This window comes from Gymnoscopelus braueri (assembly GCF_963280865.1).
Source record: "Gymnoscopelus braueri genome assembly, chromosome: 13".
Classification (NCBI taxonomy): domain Eukaryota; kingdom Metazoa; phylum Chordata; class Actinopteri; order Myctophiformes; family Myctophidae; genus Gymnoscopelus; species Gymnoscopelus braueri.
In genome coordinates, this window is record NC_137615.1 from 29,780,491 (window position 1) to 29,802,990 (window position 22,500).

A 22,500-nucleotide genomic window follows, 5' to 3' on the forward strand; every position below is an offset into this window, starting at 1 on the left:
CCACTGCAGCAGAATTAAGTGGCCAATGATTCCCAGTCAGGTTTAATGGACTGGATATGAGCGATTTGGATTGAATCTAACCTCTTGTTCCTGCAGAACCGGGCCTATATGTCGCTGTGCCACGCCATCTGTGCTGCTCCAATCCAATTTGGGTCTAATTTAATTGTTCTGGGGGCCCGCCTTCCATATATCTCCCCCTTCCTCCTCCCCTGTGTGAGAGGCTGGGTACTCTGGGTACTTGCGCTGTGTTGTGGTGTGTGTATGCGTGTGTGTGCGTGTGTGGGTGGGTGTGGGTGTGGGTGGGTGTGTGTGTGTGTGTGTGTGTGTGTGTGTGTGTGTGTGTGTGTGTGTGTGTGTGTGTGTGTGTGTGTGTGTGTGTGTGTGTGTGTGTTTATGTGTGCACATATGCATGGATAAAGGTTCCTCTGTTTTGGATGCAGGTGTGCGTGCATGCATTTGTGTGTGTGTATGTGTGTGTTTGTGTGTGTGTGTGTGTGTGTGTGTGTGTGTGTGTGTGTGGGGGTGGGTGTGAGTGTGAGTGTATACTGTGTGTTTGTGCACTTGCTTGCAGTTGTGGATGCGGATTGTCACATTGTGTGTGTGTGTGTGTGTGTGTGTGTGTGTGTGTGTGTGTGTGTGTGTGTGTGTGTGTGTGTGTGTGTGTGTGTGTGTGTGTGTGTGTGTGTGTGTGTGTGTGTGTGTGTGTGTGTGTGTGTGTGTGTAATTGCTGTAATCTTTGGTGAAATTGCAGGTATTTTGATATATCAAAGATGACAGATAATAACCTCTACTCCTCCTCCTCTCCTCCGTTGTGCTTTCAGGATGTGAAGTCGACGTTCTTTCAGTTCGGAGCCTCCATCCAGCAGGAGGCGCTCCTGATGCTGAACATCATGGAGGAATATGATTGGCACATCTTCTCCATCGTCACCTCAAAGTTCCCCGGCTACCAGGAGTTCATCAACATCCTGAAGACTACTGTTGATAACAGGTATGCTTAGCTTGTCTTTAACCACGTATGTGTCAATCAGGAAACCTATTCGTTAAAAAAACAACAACAACATTACATGTTTTTGGCAGTAATGCTGATATTGAGAGATTACTTATGTGTAGTTACCCTCTATCCTATATTAAAATACCATAGGGTCTCAATAGCTTGGTGGCATAGACTGTAAGAACTGCGTTCCAAAAATTAACAAATGATCCCGGTGATTTTACTAATAGACATGACGCATCAACTGACGGTGGAAAATGTACTAATTCATCCAAATAAAGAAAATAGCCCCCCAGAATAGGGATGCTATAGGGCTCAAGTGAGAGGGACTATTATTAGTGTGGTTGCCCTAACAGGGCAACCAGACTATAGTTCTAGTGATACTTTATTCCACATCTTCTAGATAAACAATATTTCGGGCCGCATCTCCTCCCACAGTTTATTTTTCCCAATTTAGTGCCATATGTCAAAATGACCGGCTTCACCGCGAATCGTGTTAAATTTCCCCATCCACTTTAACACATTGAATGCCAATCGCGTAGATCTACGCGAACCTATTTAAAGCCGCAGCGTGCCAGTCGCGTAGATCTACGCGAACCGCCGATTCCCATTGAAAGTGCCCCAGGTGCACTTTCCGATTTTTTTTTATCCATTTCCGTTTCCGGTTTCCGGTCGGAAACAGAATTATTCGGGTTCCGGTTTTTTCGATCGTATCCGCTTCCTGTCTGGGATCCTGTTTAAAACTCGATTTTCTCGGTTGTTGTTTTTCTCCTCGCTGATCACTGTTTACCGTTGATCGGCTGTATCTTCAAGATGGCGGCACGGATTTGGAAACTGTTTTCGCTGGCCGTTTCTCACGGATCCGCTGTGTGTTTAGAACCAAATGAACGCGCACTTTTAACTTATTTAGCGAGGTCTGTGGCGACATGAAAAAAACTAAAAAACAACAATAAAACGCTGGCACTGGTGAGTACATTATGAGATTAAACTCTGGCATGGAATGTGTTAATGGAAAAGTGAAAAAACTAAAATTCAAGTTTCTTTTTTCTCAGAAACCGTAAGAGCTAGAGTTACCAGATTTGGAGGGGAGGTTTATAATTTAGTCTGAAATTATTTAAAAAAGAATTACACCAGTCGGCCTCATGGTGGCGCTATAACACCCCCCTTTACGTTTTTGCTTATAACTCATGAACCGTAGGTCGTAAAATCAAAACATCTTTTCCCCTGGATTCCTTGGGTCATGATGCAACTCCCCATATAGGCCACGCCCATTTGCGTCTGGATAAATTTTCCGCCATTTTGAATTTTCTTCAAAACACACTTTTTGCTCCTTTTCCTTCAAATTTTGTCCAAATCTCACACAAATCGGTAAAGGTCATCTATGGACCCATGCGATATATATATCCAAACGGCATTTTGATAGTCCTTACCGTTCGTCCGTAATTGGCTTCCAAAGTTAGTGGGAGGGGCCCGTTTGACCAAAAATGCCAAAAATCACGAACAAAACGTCCAATCGATCCCAAATTTAAATCACATGTCGAGGGTGGTTTACTCAACAAATCACCAAAAGCATTTCCACTTTGATCCATAGGGGGCGCCACAAATGCTCAAAATGTAACCGTTTGATGCAAAAACCTTATGTTGGGGGGATCGATCCTCTCAAAATGAAACGCAAGTGATCTCAGGAGTTACGTGACAATGTAATTGGCGCAGCCTACGACGGTATTCCTCCCAGCGTATTCCTCGAGTCCCGGCGGCAGCGACCCGCGACTCGCGTCGGCGCAACCACACTCTGCAATTGCCCTGAATTGCGACGCGTCTAGTTTTGTCTGTTCTCTTCTCTGTTCACCCACTGTCACTTCACAACTTTTATGTAATAAAAACTACCACATGTCCATAAGATATGCAAATACCGCTGTATTCATATACACAGTCCCATCAAAGGTTGAGTGAGAACCATGTAATCCTTTTTTTTACCAATTTCTACCTCCTGTGCTTCCCCACAGCTTTCTAAATTGCCTGTCTGTCTAAGGTATACTGTAGTCAAATTAATCACAAAAGAGCATAATGCTGCCAAACTGTCAGATTCAGCTTTCATGACACGCAATTTGGGCTTCTAAAAACTCAATATACTTCAATATCAGAGGTATCAGCTATGATTACCATCTTAGATAACACACACCGAAACACCACGTCTTCTTAAATGACAACCCAGTCCTTTTAAAATGACAGCCAATAGTCTCTCCTTCACTGGCAGTGGCACCCCAATCCTTTTCACTGGGATGGAAATCTTGTACGTCCTAAAACCGTATCAACATTTTAAAAACATTTAAAAGCAATGGTGAAAATAGCCGATCTATAAGCTCACAACGCCTCGCATTGCGAGGCGTTGTGAGCTTGGAGATCTGCTATTTTCATTAACACCCAAAGTAATACGATTATTTCAACATTTTTAAAAAAAAGTTGAAATATCGAGATACAGGTTTCTGTCTGACTGCAACGATGCACTGTATAGCGGTGGTTTTCAACCTTTTTCTGGATCAGGGCCCACTTGAAAATCATGAAAGCTTTCGTGGGCCACCCATCTGACCACTTACTTACTTGCTTACAGTTTTAGAGCATATCCGTGGTCATCATATGGGCATACCTAACAATAGATGCCCAAAAAAAAGAATTGTGTATTTTCATGTCAAAAGTCCATAATAAGCCAATCTTAATTACTTCCTGTGAACGAAAACGTGCTGCATGATGACATAGATCAACTTTAGATAATAATGAATCTTGTAATATAAATTAATCTTGATTACATTCACCTGTGTGATTCCCATAGCTGCATGTTCCTCCAAACACAGCTGATTTTAATTACAGAATTTAATCTCATTCAAGATGACATCTAGAGGGTGTATAGTGTATAGTGCTGGTCTTCAACAGCTTCTGAGTACATGCTCACACTATGGTATTGATTTTGATATAAAGTACAATGCTAAAAAGAGTAAGATGATGATTTTCCGAAGCAGAGAAGACAGGCGGTCAACCAACCTTTCCTGACTTCTATCTCTCCGGCACTGCCCTTAGTGTCTGCTGTGAGATTAAATATCTGGGCCATATAATATCAAATGACCTCTCTGATGACAAGGACATATATAGACAGCGTCGGAACCTGTACAGTATGCTCAAGGGAACATGCTGTGTCGCAAATTTAGCATGTGCTCAGTACCGGTGAAGATTTCACTCTTCAAATCTTTTTTTGCACCTCTGTATACTGCCCACCTGTGGTGTCACTACAAGCCAGGCAGCATCAGACGACTCACAGTGGCTTATAATGACTGTATGCGGCTGCTGCTGAGAGCTCGCAAGACGCTCCAGTGCAAGCCAGATGTTTGTTAGTGTTGGGGCACCCACCTGCTCTGCTGTGCTACGCAATCTTATGTATATATTTATGTGTAGGGCATCTGAGTCAGTAAATGACATCATTGCTGTCATAATTAACCCCTTACGTAGTTCTGTCAGGTTCTCCTCTAGACTGTGGAACCATTGGCGCACTTGTCTGTATGTTCGAAACTGAACATGGTGGAAGTCTTTTTATTAGTGTGGTTACCCTAACAGGGCAACCAGACTATAGTAATCTTCCCGCTATATTATTATTATTGTAGATAAACTTTATTTTGGACCGCATCTCCTCCCACAGTTTATTTTTCCCAATTTAGTGCCATATGTCAAAATGACCGGCTTCACCGGGAATCGTGTGCTTGTATTTTGCTAAGAGATTGGTTACATAGTTTAATTGATATTGATTTATTAGTGCATTAAATTTCCCCTCCACTTTAATGGGAAAATGAAAAAACTCCCATTCAAGTATTTTTTTCTCAGAAACCGCAAGGGCTAGAGTTACAAAACTTGGAGGGGAGGTTCATAGTTTAATGCAAAATTATTGATAAAAGAATTACACCAGTCGGCCTCATCGTGGCGCTATTACAGCCCCCTTTACGTTTTGGCCTATAACTCTTGAACCGTAGGTCATAGAATCAAAAAATCTTTCCCCTGGATTCCTTGGGTCATAACGCAACTCCCCATATAGGCCACGCCCATTTGTGTATAGATAGATTTTCCGCCATTTTGAATTTTCTTCAAAACACACTTTTAGCCCCTCCTCCCACGTATTTATCCAAATTTCACAAAAATCGCTACACATGATCTCTGGACCCATGCGATAAACATGTCCAAACGGCATTTTGATAGTCCGTACCGTTCGTCCGTAATTGCCTTCCACATTTAGTGGGAGGGGCCCGTTTTAATATTCAATAAAGATTGAATTGAATATTACTCATTGTAAACTTAATCAGCACATTAAAATAAAATATGTATCTGAAAACATTTTACGTTAGAAATAAGCAACTTTGTAGCAAACATTCTGCACGGTGGCCATCTCTGTCTCCCTTGGCCAGCGTGCGCCTGCAGGCTACAAACAATAACACTGCGCACCACGTGAGTGAGATTCTACCGTGCCATAGCCTTAAGGAATCGAACCTTCTGATTGGTTGCGAAGCCGTTTCAGACTGAAACTTCAAAATAAAATGACCGAAAATGTCATTGCACTAGACCTTTAAATTTTACACTGGAAGGCTCCGGTGGTCCCGCCCCATGAATCTTCGCAGTCAAATACATATTCATTTGGGGGTCCGCGACATGAAAAAGTTTGAGAAACACTGCCCTAGTCCTCTTCACAGACACCCTCCTCTTCATCAGTGACACCCGGACAGTCCCTGGTTTCATCAGTTCCCTCTAAATGAAAGTAGATAACAGGTGAGTTTATCACACAGTGAGATCGGGCCATTCTCCAGCCCAGTAGTAATGGAGCTGCTCTCAGGGAAGATGAAAGACTGCTCAAGGGAGCAAAATTCGACCAAAATGTCAAATTAAAGATATATGTGTGGCACTGTCAAGATTTTGGCTGGCATTGATGTCTGCTCCAGTGATATACAGTATACCGATGCCCAGTAGAAAGAAGTTGGTGTTTTTTTGTTACTTTTATCTCTCCTTACTTCTCTGTGCACCTTTCCCCCCATCTATTTAGCTTTCCATCAAACCCAGAAGATCCAGTGACTGATAGTAGACATTTGGGTCTGGGTAGCTCAGTCGGTAGAGCACTCCCCAGGTCATGGGTTCATGGGGTCATGGCACCGCCAACTCAGCGTATACAGTATAGCACGGCCTGGGTGAGGCAATTTGTGCTGTGACTAAGTACTGGGAGCTCCACCTCAGCAATCCATCTCCAGGCTCTATGCACAGCAGCCATATTGGAAAGAAATTGGGCCTCTTCTTACTTCCTTCATAGGTGTTACCAATGATACTAATGAAGGCTCTGTTCCATTCTGGTCATGGTGCTGATATTGTGCATGTTGGCTCACTAGAAACACTCCATTTTGGTTCCCAAATGGCCCCTTATGGTGGGTGTGTAACTCTGAGAGTGTACAGTGGTTCCATGTGTACACTCTCAGAGTTATGGGGGTCCTTGAAAATAAGACAACCAGTATGCCACACTAAATGGAACAGAGCCTTAATTAGTATCATTGGTAACACCTGTGAAGGAAGTAAGGAAGGGGCCCAATAGATGGGTTTCCGCGCGACGTCATCACAGAGCAGAGTGTGCATTCTGCGCATGCGGGAGGTAGAACGACCCGGAAGTGCCATTCACTCTATTGTTATTTTCGGGATTTAGATAGGCATAATGCTGCTATTATAGGCAGAATAGGCATAATGCTGCTATTATATACAGACAGATCCAACTTCCGACAAATCATTTTTATTGAGTAAAGAAGATATTACAAACTGCATCATTTAATCTACTTTCATTAAACCCGGTGAAGACCATTTATTTTATCAATGTACAGTGGCCAGAGATGCTGCGGGTAATAGCGCCCTCTACAGGCTCTTCCCTCCACTGCGCGCGCATCATCCTCAATGTTTACAAACGGGAAACCCATCTATTCATTCCCAATATAGCTGCTGTGCATAGAGCCCTAGCTCTAGCACATAGTGAAGCGAGGATGGACTCCCGCACTCGGCTGATACAGACAATAAGCCTCTCCGACCTACTTAATTACTTAGTTACTTACTTGCTTACTTAATAGTAGAATATTCAATGTATTCAAATGATTGTGATAAAAAATCTTTTCATTCAAACGTTAGGAATTTTATGTCTTCTAAACACAAAGGCGTAAATAAAAAGTCAGTGCGAGCGATAATTCCCTACTAATATTTTGTCATGTGATGGTGTCCCATCCCCTGAAAATAGCAGATCTACGAGATCACAACATGTCACAATGTGTCACTTGAGCGTGCAGATCGTCTATTCTTGTCACGGGACACTATCGTGAGGCTAAGTATAAATCAGGCCTCAATACGTGGAGAGCCACACTTTATTCAATTAATTTCAAAATTAAATTGAATTACTCTATGCTGCCGCTGCTTTGGATGTGAAGTCGTTGGACTCTAACACACTTTGACTGCATTAAAAGAAGACAACTTTATTGGATGTGATCCTTATCTGCTGAAATCCTTTTTGGCACCCTGAATTGGGATGCCGTGCAGACAAAAACTGGGCTGGAATGACTGGAAATAACCCTCAAAATTAAAGCCATCAGTCTGCGCTTCAACCTCATATTAGTAGCATTTAACACCCAAAGTAATACGATTAGAGAGGTGAAATATCTAGAACTGGGTCAACGTGAAACCACTCGTATACACAGAGAAAGCCAAAGAGAGAGAGGTTATTGAAGGCCCGTTTGTATATTGTTGCTGTCGGGCGGTAACCTCATACTGTCCAAAACTGTTACTTCGAGTTCAAATTTTAATTGTCGCGATACAACACGTTTTTTGGCTTGTAAATCAATTCGTGGGCAACTTTGATGATGGAGAAGGCCACTATATTTCCACACTCACTCCAGAGGGCCACATTGCATATACTGTCGGGCCATTCTTTGTCACACAAAAGTAGCAAAAATAGCCGATCTACAAGCTTTGAGCTTGTAGATCGGCTATTTTTGAATTGGAATCCAGATTTTTTTCGACTATTTTTTAATTGGAATCCTTAAAAGTGAATGTTTTATTTAATTTCGAATGCATTTAGTTATACTTATGTTAACTTTAGGAACTTAAATACAAATACATTGGACATAAAAAAAGACTTAAAGTCATTAAGCTACTAAAATAGTATTATTCCGATATTAACCTGCGGGCTGCATTAAGTGAAGGTGGGGGCCGCATGTGGCCCCCGGGCCGCCAGTTGCCCATGTACAGTATGTTGTAAATAGACACACTTTTGCTACATTTGTGTGACAACGTAGTATGACGAAGTAGGGCATTAATTGACGAAAAAGCATACAACTCAAAATATGGGGATGACTGTTTTCAGGTCGACAGCAACGATATAGGAGTGAACAGTACTTCTCTGTCACACAATGCTATTATTATTATTATGGTTAAATACTCTCTCTGGTGTCCAGGGGCCTACTAATCAGCCCTCCAGATGCCACAGAACAGCACAGCCGTTGACATGGTGTTCTTTCATCGCTAATAGGAGCGTCTCTCTGCAGTGCGGTGCGGTGGGACCCGCTGCATATTATCACTGTATCACCCACTCCCATGGAAGACGTCCCATGTGACTTTAAGAATACTTAACCCATTCAATCCCAGGAAACGCACCTAACAAATGTCTTCTAAATCCACGTTGCTATTAAATGAGTGGTGCTCAAACTTTTTCATGTCAAGGACCCCCAAAATGATATGTATTTGGCCCGCGAACCCCCATCTCAAAGTGTTTCGTTCCGGGGACCCCCGCGGAAGCAAAGATTTGAGTTACAAATATTCGCTTTAAAAATAATATATATTCAAAGATTTGCACACATGTTCACGATTTTCCTGAAAATAGCAGATCTACAAGCTCATAGCGCGGCACTCGGTGCCGCGCTATGAGCTAAAATGACACAGATGTGTCCCCGGATTGAATGGGTTAAGATAATGTTATCCCATTTGATATTGTTAATTAAACACCGTTTCTCTCTCTCTCTCTCTCTCTCTCTCTCTCTCTCTCTCTCTCTCTCTCCCTCTCTCTCTCTCTCCCTCCCTCCCCACACTAGATGACTGGGGACAAGCGGCATGAGATTAGTATAGCATTTACTGTGGTGATTGCATTTAACCGCAGCGCTAAGGGTGCCTGAAGCCCCCTTTGACAATATAGCTGCCGTTTTTTTTTTGCAAAAGGTTGGGTGAGCGAGGGGGGAAAAAAAAACACGCCGCGGGAGTGTGCGCGGTGTGATGATTAAACTTGCCCGTTTAAATAAAAGTTAATTAAGGAAACAAAATAAAATAGAGTACTGCGGATAATAAAGCCTAGAACCTAACTGTCTACTCCTGGCACCAGGCCACACAGCATAGCAAAAAAAGTTTAAAAATATGATCAACTTTAGTTTTTTGTCTGTTTGCGGTCAGAGGGTTGAGCGGCTGGTTTTATTGCTTTGACTCGGTCATGTCAATTCGAGAACAACGGGAACCTTCCGGAGCGGTCGGGGTTAACCCGTTCAATCCGGGAAGGCTTCTGTGTCATTTTAAGATCTCTCTGGCTAGGTGCTTGTAGATCTGCTATTTTTGTGCGGATTGTTTTGTGATTTTTTTTTTTGTGAAAATGTGTGCAAAATCTTTACAAAATCTTTTCTAAATCCTAACAGTTTTCTGAAAAAGTTATGTTGCTATAAGATCAGTGGTTCTCAAACTTTTTCACGTCAAGGACCCCCAAAATGATATGTATTTGGCCAGCCGACCCCCATCAAAACATGTTGTTCCAGGGAGCCCCCCAGAAGCAAAGTTTTGAGTTAACAATGTTTTTTCAAAAAATATTTTCATTTAAAGATTTGCACAAATGTTCATGATTTTTCAACAATAGCAGATGTACAAGCTCATAGCGCGGCACTCGGTGCCGCGCTATGAGCTTGTAGATCTGCTATTTTTGAATAGCCAAATTTATAAAATAATGGTTATAGCTCAAATCTAAAATGACACACCGGATTGAATGGGTTAAAGTCCAGCTGCAGTGGCTTTTTTTTTTTTGTGTGACTTTTACTCTGAAGTTTTCTGACCCATAGAAACGCACAGCATCCTAACCACTTAAACCCTGTATATACTCTGTTGACCCAGAATTCAAATTCAAACAATAGCAAAAGTAGCAGAACTTTTTGATGCTTTCGTGTGACAGTAGTATGATTAAGTAGGCCGTTAATAAACGAAAAAACACCAAAAGTCAGAATATGGAGATAAGAGAGGTTTCTGCCCGACAGCAACGATATATTATCTACAACAGTGGTTCTCAAACTTTTTCATGTCAAGGACCCCCAAAATGAATGTATTTGGCCACGGACCCCCATCTCAAATAATATTGTTCCAGGGACCCCGCCAGAAGCAAAGATTTGACAAAAAAAAATCCCTTTGAAAAATATATATTCAAATATTTGCGCAAAATGTTCAAGATTTTTCAAACATAGTCTCTCTCTGTGTGTGTGTGTGTGTGTGTGTGTGTCTCAGTTTTGTGGGCTGGGAGCTGCAGAACATCATCACCCTGGACGCGGTGGAGGAGGACAGCCGCTCCCAGATCATGCTGAAGAAGGTCCAGTCCCCCGTCGTGGTCCTCTACTGCTCCAAGGACGAGGCGGTCTACATCCTGGAGGAGGCGCGCTCCCTGGGCCTCACGGGCCACGGGACCATCTGGATCGTGCCCTCGCTGACCACGGGGAACCCCGACTTCACGCCGGAGGAGTTCCCGTCGGGCATGATCTCCGTGTCCTACGACGACTGGGACTACCCGCTGGAGGCGCGCGTGCGGGACGGCCTGGGCATCATCACGTCGGCCGCCATGGCCATGCTGGACGAGTACGGCGACATCCCCGAGGCCAAGACGTCCTGCTACGGACAGATGGAGAAGACGTCCAAGCTGCCGCCCAGCGCACTCCACAAGTAAGGACTTGATTTGATTGATTTGTTGATTGAATGCTTTGTTGGTCATAAATCTGAAACAGCCAGTGAAACGTATACTTCCATTTTTTACTTAAGTAAAAGTATCAATATTGCAATCTAGAAATACTCTGTTACAAGTGAAAGTCCGGGATTCAAAATGTACTTGAGTTGAAGTACAAAAGTGTTGGCACCAAAAGTAAAAGTACTCATTACGCAGAATGTCCCATTTCAAGTTTTCAAATGTATAATTTTTTTTTGAAAATAGCAGATCTACAAGCTCACAATGCATCACATTTTGATTATTACTCAAGTAAAGTACAGATACCTCAAAATTGTACTTAAGTACAGTACTTAAGTAAATGTACTTAGCTACTTTCCACCACTGGAAACAGCACGTGGTACAGTGAGACATTAAGGCTAAAAGGATCACGCAAAAATGTCCTGGGGACTTGTTTCCATTGTGGTCCTATGTATTCAATTTATCAACATAGTGTGTGTGAGCGTGTAATTGTAATACTTGTGAAGGCCAAATGTCCCCACATGTACAGTATAGAAGAATTTGAGGAATAGACATTGTGAGGACCATTTCCGTGCTCCTCATTTTGGAAAGAAATATGTTAAAAGATTCAGTTTGTGGTTAGGATTTAGAGGTTAGGTTTAGATAAGAGGTTTCTTGGGGTTGGAGTTATGCCTGATTTGTAATTAGTTGCATGCACCGATCTACAAGCTCACTCTGCATCTCACCGTGATGGGTTGTTAGCTCAATGTAGCACACCTATTTCCATTGAGACCTGGAACGTATCTTTGTCACTTTAGATTTCTTTGGCTATTCAAAAATAGCAGATATACAAGCTCATATGAGCTTGTAGATCTGCTATTTTTGAAAAATCGTGAACAAATACAGTATATATATATTATTTTTTTCAAAAACATTGATTTTGAAAACATTTTAAGAATCGCACTCAGGCCTTTAATATGGGTTAATAATGTCAAAAAGAAATAAAAACGGCAAAATAAATCGTCATCCTAAAATGTTGATGTCTTCACTAGTATAGTAGTACAAACGTGTGTGTGTGTGTGTGTGTGTGTGTGTGTGTGTGTGTGTGTGTGTGTGTGTGTGTGTGTGTGTGTGTGTGTGTGTGTGTGTGTGTGTGTGTGTGTGTGTGTGTGTGTGTGTGTGTGTGTGTGTGTGTGTGTGTGTGTGTGTGTGTGTGTATTTCTGGGAGTGGGGCCTCTCCTCCTCGATAATTAGAGACTTCCTGCACAGCTTCCTCTCTGACTGAGAGGAGGATGCAGACTGAAGAAGCACTGAGCTAATGGATGAAAGGAAGCAGGAACACACAGATCTGCAAAGAGGAAGTAGGAAGGGAGTGAGTGTGGGAGTCTGAGAAAGACAAAGAGCAAGCGAGAGAGAGCTGTGTGTGTGAAAGATAGAGAGAGAAAGAGGTGATAGAGGCATTATTGTCTAAGTCAGTAGTTCTCAAACTTTGCTTCTTGGGGTCCCTGGAACAAAATATTTGACAAATATTCGCTTAAAAATATATATATTCTAAGATTTGCACAAATTTTCAATATTTTTCAAAAATAGCCAAAGAAATCTACCAAATTGACGTATATTTGGCCGCAGACCCCCATCTGAAAATGTTCTGCCAGAGACCCCCAGAACAGAAGACTTGTGTTAGAAAATGCAAAATGTTTCAAAAAACGTTCAAACACTTTCAAGAATTTATTGAAGAATATTGCAGCGCGGCACAAAGGCACAAAGTGACGCGCTGTGAGCTTGTATATCTACCATTTTTTAATAACCAACATATAAACGGTTAAAGTCGTTAAAATGATCGTGATGCTGTATTAACGCATTTTGCCGGGGACCCCCTGGAACCCCGCCAAGGACCCATGGGGGTCCCTGGACCCCACCTTTGAGAACCACTGGTCTAAGTTAGGTATAGGGCAATCTGGGAACCCATCGCCTCAGTTGGCTCTGGGAGGAAGTTGACGTAGCACCCGTGCGCAAGGAAACCGGGGTTTTGGTCTGCCTTCAGCACATCACTCCCGGTGGTGCGACTATGTTTTCATTCCCACTAACAATATTTCTACACGGAACACTAACACCACTTCTCCCAGAGAACATGGATCGTTTTGGTTATAAGCCCACTTGTTTCTATGATGAAAGAGCAAGTTAAAATGTGAATATCTTTCTGTGGTGTTGTCTGCTCCGTGGACACTATTGTTAAATTAGTTTCGGTTTGTTTCGAGTGGGGAAGGATCGACGGACACGTGAATCCCGCCCACTACATTTGATTGGGTAAAGCGCGGCCTGCTTCCTGATCTGAAGGCACGCCCACTTGTAGGCCAGTGCGTACGCGATATGACGAACCCCCCCGACAGATTCAAACGCAGAGCAGAATCTGTTCTTGAGAGATTAGGTATAGGGAGAGGGTGAGAGAGAGAAGGAGAAGGGGAGAGAGAAGGAGAAAGGGGGGTTAACAGCGGGGGGGCACTCCACAAAACGAGGACACTCCAAAAGTGAAGAGCTCCTTGATGAGTCCTTCTGTTCCTCTCTTCCTCTACCCCCCCCCCCCCTCTCTCTTCCTCCACCACCTCCTCCACCATTCCATCCTGCTCTCTCCTGCACTCACTCTCTCTCTCCAAGCAAAGACAGTGGGAGAGAGAGAGAGTTGCCAGCTCTGTCTGGCTATCCATCTGGCAGAGAGAGAGAGAGAGAGAGAGAGGGGAGAGGGAGAGAGAGAGAGAGAGAGAGAGAAGAGAGAGAGAGAGAGAGAGAGAGAGAGAGAGAGAGAGAGAGAGGGGGAGACACAGACAGAGATAGATAGACAGTTATACACACAGATATAAAGGTATACTGTATCGTCGCTGTCAAGTGAAAACCTTGCATGTCTGAAATAGTTCTTATCATAATTTTTTTTGATAAAATAGTGAAAATAGCTGATCTACAAGCTCATGCGACCTGGTTCATTTAGGGGGGGGGGGAATGGAGATAGGAGGTTTCTGCCCGACAGCAACGAATTATGGATAGATAGATGTGATTAAAGGAAAGCACAAGGTAAAGACATGAAATTGTAGTTTTTTTATTTTATTTTTCATAACGGATTTCCTGTCAACAAACTGACCTCAATAATATGTATCTGGATGAAATCTGTGTTTAATTAATTAAGCAAAGGAAGCAGACAGAAACCATGTCCTGTCTAGTGAGATTGATGCAGAGTTTACAAAAGCACTTACCAAGGTCTCCCATCGTGTAGAAATGCAATTAATTTCATCTTGAACCATCATCTTTGAACTCCGGGTTTCAAGCAAATTGCCCTCATACAAAATGATGTGCTTGTCAACCTGGGAGTAGGTTTTGATAGCTGGATGGGCTCATCTTTAACCACTTAAACACTCTGTTCTTAGTAAACTTGACCGGCGGGTCGGCTCTGTAATTGGTCTGACCCCCCCCCCTCCCCCTCTACACCAAATCTCTCAAACCCGAAAATAGATGATCTACAAGCTCACAATGCGTCGCACTCGCAACACAACACGTGATCTTGTCGATCGGCTATTTTCGGAATGTTCTAAGGTTCCCCCCAGAATAGGGAAGCTGAGTGGTACGATAAGCGCTATATAAAAGCTCTATATAAGTCTGATGTATTATTAACATTATTATTATTATTATAATTATTATAACGGTAAATCTTTTTTTTTTTAAAGCTAGAAAATAAGATCACAATTTGCATGCTCCACACTTCTTTGACATTTTACATCATCTGAACATTTCCAGCCAAATGACCTCCTTCCCAGCATGCTCTGCTGCCCGAGGTGGTTACCCAGGTGATAAGCGGCCACAGATGGCCGTGTTGCAGGCGAGAGAGCTCGGCGAATCGGGATTCAGGGAGGAGGGAGCGTGAGGAGAACACGATTGGTTCAGGGATAGGTGGGCGCGTGAGCCCTGTTGGGCTGTTAGAGCAGTTTGTCAGGGGAGACGAGAGGACACAACCGAATGCACGCACAGTACAGTACATGCGCAGATACACAAACACAGATGGGGGGCACTTGCACGCACAGACAGTTGGGGTCAGTAACTAAGTACATTTACTTGAGTACTCTGCTTAAGTACATTTGCTGAGCATTTGTTTTTTTGCAAGCTTTTTAAATAGAAATATTGTACTTTTGACTCCACTACATATCTAGGAAAGCATGCACTCTTGGGACTGAAACGTACAAATAAATATATTTAAAATATAGTGAAAATAGCCAATCTACAAGCTCACAACGTGTCGCACTGTGGCACATTTTGGCCTTGTAGATCTACTATTTTCACTATTTTTAAAATAATTTTCTGACCATTTCTGACAATTTCTAAAATGTACTTTGTACATTTGAATACTTGAGTATTTACTCGAGTATTCTTTGTCCACCACTACATGTAGCATTACCCACAATGTTGAGCACCCATGAAAAGTACAGTATGATCACGTCTAGAAAGCTGTTAACAATATTAATATAATAATAATATAATTACTCTCCAACAGATATCATTTTTTAGCATAAAACGTACAGAGGGAGTTGTTGGTATATCAGATTATTTCATCTAAATTCATTAGGCTTTCTCTTCTGGAAAAAAAAAAGGAAGAAAGTTTTAAAAGTTTAAAATAAGCTAAATCGGGTTAATTCAAAAGGAGGAGGAATGCTGAGCCACTACTTTAAGTTAGAGCCATTAGCGAAAACCCTTCAGGAGAATGACTGCAGCAGCCCACTTCTTTCACTGCAGCCACTGTGGTGCTACAGTAATACTATGTATCCAGCTCATACAGTAATACTATGTATCCAGCTCATACAGTAATACTATATATCCAGCTCATACAGTAATACTATGTATCCAGCTCATACAGTAATACTATGTATCCAGCTCATACAGTAATACTATGTATCCAGTTCATACAGTAATACTATGTATCCAGCTCATACAGTAATACTATGTATCCAGCTCATACAGTAATACTATGTATCCAGCTCATACAGTAATACTATGTATCCAGTTCATACAGTAATACTATGTATCCAGCTCATACAGTAATACTATATATCCAGCTCATACAGTAATACTATGTATCCAGCTCATACAGTAATACTATGTATCCAGCTCATACAGTAATACTATGTATCCAGCTCATACAGTAATACTATGTATCCAGCTCATACAGTAATACTATGTATCCAGCTCATACAGTAATACTATGTATCCAGTTCATACAGTAATAGTATGTATCCAGTTCATACAGTAATACTACAGTATGTATCCAGCTCATACAGTAATACTGTCTATACAGCTCATACAGCTACACTGGTGCTACAGTAATACTACAGTATGTATCAGCTCATATATACAGCTACACTGGTGCTACAGTAATACTACATAATGTATCCAGCTCATATACAGCTACACTGGTGCTACAGTAATACTACATAATGTATATCCAGCTCATATACAGCTACACTGGTGCTACAGTAATACTACAGAATGTATCCAGCTCATACAGATACACTGGCTTTGTTCAGACTGCAGGCAAACCCCACTCCGTTGCTGTCGGGCAAAATACGTCTTATCTCCATATGCAAACTTTTTGTGTTTTTTTACGCCCTACTTTATCATACGGCAGCGTCACAGAAAAGTAGCAGATCCACAAGGTCGAAAACGCAGCGCAAAGCGACACGTTCTGAGCTTGTGGATCACTGAAAATCCTCCTCGTTCCCGCTCTCTGGATTTAAATTCATAGTTTTTTTTGTCATAAAGACACTCGACAAAGCCGGAGGCACCGTGGTGCTTTGGAACACAACCTCTGCGGTGCGGTGGTGGGCAGGCAATTTTACCACTGCGCCACCCGAGCGCCCTCTTAACTTCATTGTTGTTTGTTGCGTTGCGGGTGACATGAGCAGAACGTCCAGACTGAGACACATCTTTAGAAACCCTATGAACAACCTACTGTATGAACATGGTTCAAATCTGATCCGATTTTGTCTTCCATTCTGAACACAGCCTTTGTTGCTACGGTATGATAATGCCATGCATCCAGCTCATTATCAGACTGAAGTCTGAAGTTGCATGTCGTGATGTTTTCTCCAACTTGGCCATTTATTTGCATCGCTAATCATTTGAAATGTTCGCAGAGGGCCTGCCTTTTATGAGCCGCAGTACCAATGAATATGTGACTTTCAGTGGAAGCTCTCTCATTATGCCCCAATGCTCAAATTCCCCACACTGTCACTGCTGAACCCTACTGGTTGGATTCAAACCTCCCGTCTCTGCAGTGGTTGGGCAAAATCACATAAGTTTGGCAGAATCTTCAATGACTAATTTCCCGGCGTGGAGGCTTAACCCATTAAAGAAGAGATCCGGACATTTTAAGTGTTATCTTTGATGTGTCGTTAGTCACTCACCGACGTAGAAAGTGGCGTTGAGTTTTTCCAGCGATTCCCCTGTCGTCATTTTTTCCACCCCCTCCGTTGGCATAATGGGAGCCCGTGTATGAGTGAAATTCGTCTATTATAACCGATTCAAAGTTATTTTTTTCTCTACTACTGGTCATTGTAGAGTCTCATGATACTCAAACATGCACTGAAAGTCCCTGACAAGCTAACGCTAATGCCAAACGAGCTAACGCTGGTTGGTTGTTTCTCTCCCAGAACCTGGCAACTCGGTGTTGCCAGGGACTCAGTGTTTGCATCGGTTATAATAGACGAATTTCACTCATACACGGGCTCCCTTTATGCCAACGGAGGGGGTCGAAAAAATGACGACAGGGGAATCGCTGGAAAAACTCAACGCCACTTTCTACGTCGGTGAGTGACTAACGACACATCAAAGATAACACTTAAAATGTCCGGATCTCTCCTTTAAGACGGGGAAAGCATCATCAGCGTCATTTTAGATTTAGCTATAACGTATGTTTTTCAGAAAACTCTTAGGATTGAGAACAGTGGTTCTCACAAATAGCAGATATACAAGCTCACAACACGTCACTTTGTGCTGTGCTGCGAGCTTGTACATCTGCATTTTTTTTTACATTTTTGAAAGTGTTTTCAGACGGGGGTCCGAGGCCGAATGTCATTTTGGGGGCCCCGGGCAGGAAAAAAAGGAAACCATAGGAAATGGATGCCGTTCCAGTGACTAGTTTGTAAAGTAGCTTGCCTCGTGGACACTCCGTTAGCTCGCCTTCCCTCTCCTCATTTAACACCTGTGTGACAGCTGAGCCAATACATACACCATGACACACTGGAGATGGATATGTTTTGCAAAGAAGAGCAGCTATAAAATAAAATAAAATGAAATAAAGACCGGGGCGCTGTGAATGAGCGACTATGAGAGCTGGCCAGCGCAGCAATCCAACCAAGCGGGTTGTGACAAATTCTGCTCCTGGCGAAGAGTGTGTGTGTGTGTGTGTGTGTGTGTGTGTGTGTGTGTGTGTGTGTGTGTTGTGTGTGTGCGTGCGTGCGTGTGTGTGAGAGATGAGAGAAATATCCTCCCATAGGAGAATGTTCTGCCATGACAGATTTACCGAGTACTGCTCCCCTTACTCTGCTGAACAGCTCGCCTTAAGAGACTTTAGCACTTATTTATCAGTGTGTGTGTGAGTGGGTAGAAAAAGGCGTGGTGGTTGTAGTTTGTTCTGACAGGTAATTTCAGTTTTCAGCCATGAAATATGATGGCCAAAACTCAGTTAGGAACTGCCACACACACACACACACACACACACACACACACACACACACACACACACACACACACACACACACACACACACACACACACACACACGCACACGCACCCCTCTTATAGACCACTGAGGTTACTTGTCACCTGTGCAGTAGCCATAACTTTGACAATATACGAGGGGAGGACCCCACATGTACAGAGTAGAAACACACACAGTTAGAGGTTAGGCACATGCACAAGCAAAGTACCGTACACACGCATAATAACCACAAAGACACAAACAGTTACACATGGGAAATACACTTTTATCGCCACAAAATATGACAAATACAATACACTGTATGACCTTGTATGTCCAAAATGTTTACTTTAAAGGAAAGAAAAGAAAAAAATTATGCCAAACGTTGTGTGCTTGAGAATCACCTATTTTGGCTACTTGTGTGTGACACTTTATGAATAAGTAGGGCATTCATTCACAGAGCAAAAGTTGAAATATGGAGGTTCCTGTCCGACAGAAACGATATTTGACACGGTCTGATAGAATAGGGCATGTACAGTATAGAAAATAGGGCACTCTCCTTTTCTTCTGTTTTTACAGATCATGAAAGTACGGACTGTAAGCTTTCAAATGTTGCGTCGTACATTGCAAGCTGAAAATAGTTGAAGAAGGTAATACTTATTTTAATGTTGTTAAACCTCAAATCTATAGAGTTATCTGCAGCTTTGGGCAAGGAAGAGTAATATGTTAATCATTACTTTACTTATTACTTGCTATCAAGATTAATTAGTTACATTATTAGACATAATTACTATATTACCTTTTGGATTGAGGCCATATTTATTGACCCCTTTATTTGTTCTAATCTTCTGTTGCTAATACTGACTGCTTTAAAAAAAACTAATATTGCAGCATATTGAATCTATCCCCTCTTTTTTTAATGAATTGTGCGGTGCAAAACAAATCTGTTTAGCAGTATAAGGCTCACCATACCTTCACAGTGACAGCTGGAAGGCCAGCTGCCACACAAGCAGGGATGTCTCAGCATCCCACCCATTCAAATATACATATCGTCGCTGGCAGGCGGAAACCTTGTACGTCCAAAACCACTACTTTTCAGGAAATGGAAAAAAAAGATCTGTGTTCCAATGAATCCAATGGATAGTTATATTTTTAATCTGTAACTATCTGTAACTTTCATTGGTTAACTCATTCAGTGCCAGAAAAAACTGTGCGATTTTCAAGTGTTTTCACTCACTTTTGAAAATTCATAGAACTTTATTCTTCACAACGATTGACCTGCCGATCGCTTTAAAAGACGTAGGGGGATCTCTTAGACTCGGAGAAAAACAAATTGTGCGGCTTCTGTGCCTGTGAGGGACTCAGATGGTGATCGTGGGTTGGCGAACAGCGCCATCTGGTGGAAAAATACTGAAACCACCAAAACACGTAAAACACCTTTCGCACTCTCTCTGGGCCTTTGGGAAAAAAAACATGTAAAACACCTCATTGGCACTGAATGAGTTAAATACTTATTATATGTGAATCTAAAAAAAAGAAAATCACAATCTTTCAAGATTTTTCAAAAAGAAAGTTGTGAAAAAGCAGCTCTACAAGCTCACAATGAGACACATCGTTCACTACTCTTGTGCGACACTGTCATATGATGATGATATAATATAAGGGCATTTGTTAAGCAAAACATAAAAAGATGAAATATGGGAGATACATGGTTTCTGTCCGTCAGCGATGAGATACGGTATATGCCTGTGAAGCCGCTCATCCCAAACCCGAGGCCGACATGGGGAGGACAGCTCAAAAGTAGCAGTAGCTTTATCGCTACGAGAAACGTATACGCCCGCGGCCTTTACTGTAAACTGTAGCACAATAAAGGGCGGTCACCGAGTGTGACACCAGCATAGTGTCAGTTCACCCAGAGTCACTGTAAACATAATATATGGCCAGGCTTTCTCTAGCGCTCCCAGAGAGTGTGTGGTGGACACAGTGTCAGGACCCAGCCTCACTGCAACAGTGAGAGCACCATCATTAGTTCACTTACATCCACCCCACACCACAAGTGGCTAATTACCTCGCCTAATTAAGCTGACCTTCTGCAGGTGCGCAGCCTGTGAGTTGGCAGAGCCAACCACCCCTGTACCCCCCCCCCCCCCCACCCCCCTCTCCCCCTCCTCGCTTGCAGACTACGGCCCCTTGGACCACACCCTGCTGCCCACAGTGCCATTGCACCACTATTATCGCCGGTGTCGGGGCAGAAACCCAACACAAAGTTTTTGTGTGTTTTTCGTAAATTAACGCCATACTTAGATCATCCTACAGATCTGTGTAAGCTCGAAACGCGGCGCAAAGCAACGTGTTTTGATAAAATAGGATTTTATACTTAGGTAAGCTAAACAGATTTTGATGCCATACTAACTCATCTTAATGGGGACCACCTGGAACCGCCTCAGGGACCCCTGGAGGTCCCTGGACCCCAATTTGAGAACCGCTGTTATGTACAGTACCTGCTTGAAAATGAGGTCTGCATGCGTGAGTGAGTGCGTGTGTGCGTGCGTGTGTGCGTGCGTGTGTGCGCCTATTTAATATTTCTGCGGTGACAAATGTTTTGACACAGTTGAATGAACACTGGGGGTGGTATATGAGGTGACGGGGATTATTCAAATCCATAAGTCATACATGCTGTATGCACTCCTATGGAATGGTTTGCGCATGAGTGAGTGTGTCTGTCTGTCTGTGTGCGTGCGCGTTTGTGTGAGGAAGGCACACGCACACACACACACAGAACACACACACATACACACACACACACACACACATATGCATCCGTCATGCTGCACAATTAATCAAAAGTAAGGGGGGGAGGGCGGGGGGGAGGGGGGGCAGACAGTATTAAGTACTGCAATTTCCAAAACGCAAGAGGCAGCAATTGCTCAGAAGGAAGGCATTGAGACAGCACTAGTGCTCACAAGGGCATTGTTGATATTGCAAATCGTTGCTGTCGGGTAGAAACCTCTTATCCCCATAATTTTGCCTTAAAAAAAAAAAAAGATACATTTTTCTGCCTTTATTGATAGTATACAGTAGAGTGACAGGAAATGGGGAGAGAGAGATGGGGAGTGACACGCAGCAAAGGTCGTCAGGATTCGGGATTCGAACCCGCGACACGCTGTCAGGCTGCACTAACTCTTGGACTGCCGGAAATAAAACATTGTTTGCAAAGCCACTGCCAGCGATTTACCAGCGTGTTTTCACTAACCTTTGAAAAATAATAGAATATTTATCTCCAGTATGATCGATCCCCCGATCGCTTTAAAAGACGTGTCCGAGTCTAGTAGAATCGGATCATCCATTCCATAGTTATTGGCAGTTGAATGTAGGTTGTTTTCGCCAAGCAGAGAAAACAGATTTTTTCCGAATCCATTAACATGGAAGTGAATGTGGCTGTTTTTTTTTGCGATCGCGTGATTTGCTGCTTCTTTGCTGCACCATCTAGTGTAAAACACAAAATCTCGTCATTGTCTTAGCCTTAGCAAAATATGATGAGAAATCTAGTCATTGGCAGTCAAAGAGTTAACAGCCTAGGTGCCCGGACCGCTAGGTCAGCCGTCCGGGCCATATTTAAACTTTTTGTGTTGTAAAGTAACGCCCTACTTGATCATACTACAGCGTCACAAAAGCAGTAGCAGATCCACAAGCTCGAAACGCGGCGCGAAGCGTTTCTGAGCTTGTAGATCTGCTACTTTTGATAGTTTTGAATTTGAATTGGGAAAAGTA

The 22,500-nt window shown here is 42.7% G+C and overlaps 1 protein-coding gene across 1 annotated transcript in view; it reads left to right on the top strand.

Moving 5' to 3' along the window:
* Positions 1–22,500, top strand: part of grin2aa (glutamate receptor, ionotropic, N-methyl D-aspartate 2A, a) — a gene marked incomplete at both ends in the record, with an annotated part of 232,080 nt that overhangs the window by 117,197 nt on the left and 92,383 nt on the right. The window contains 2 exons of the mRNA XM_080446562.1: positions 822–988; positions 10,568–10,996. Coding sequence (XP_080302688.1) covers positions 822–988; positions 10,568–10,996 — 596 coding nt within the window. The remainder of the gene's footprint in view (positions 1–821; positions 989–10,567; positions 10,997–22,500) is intronic.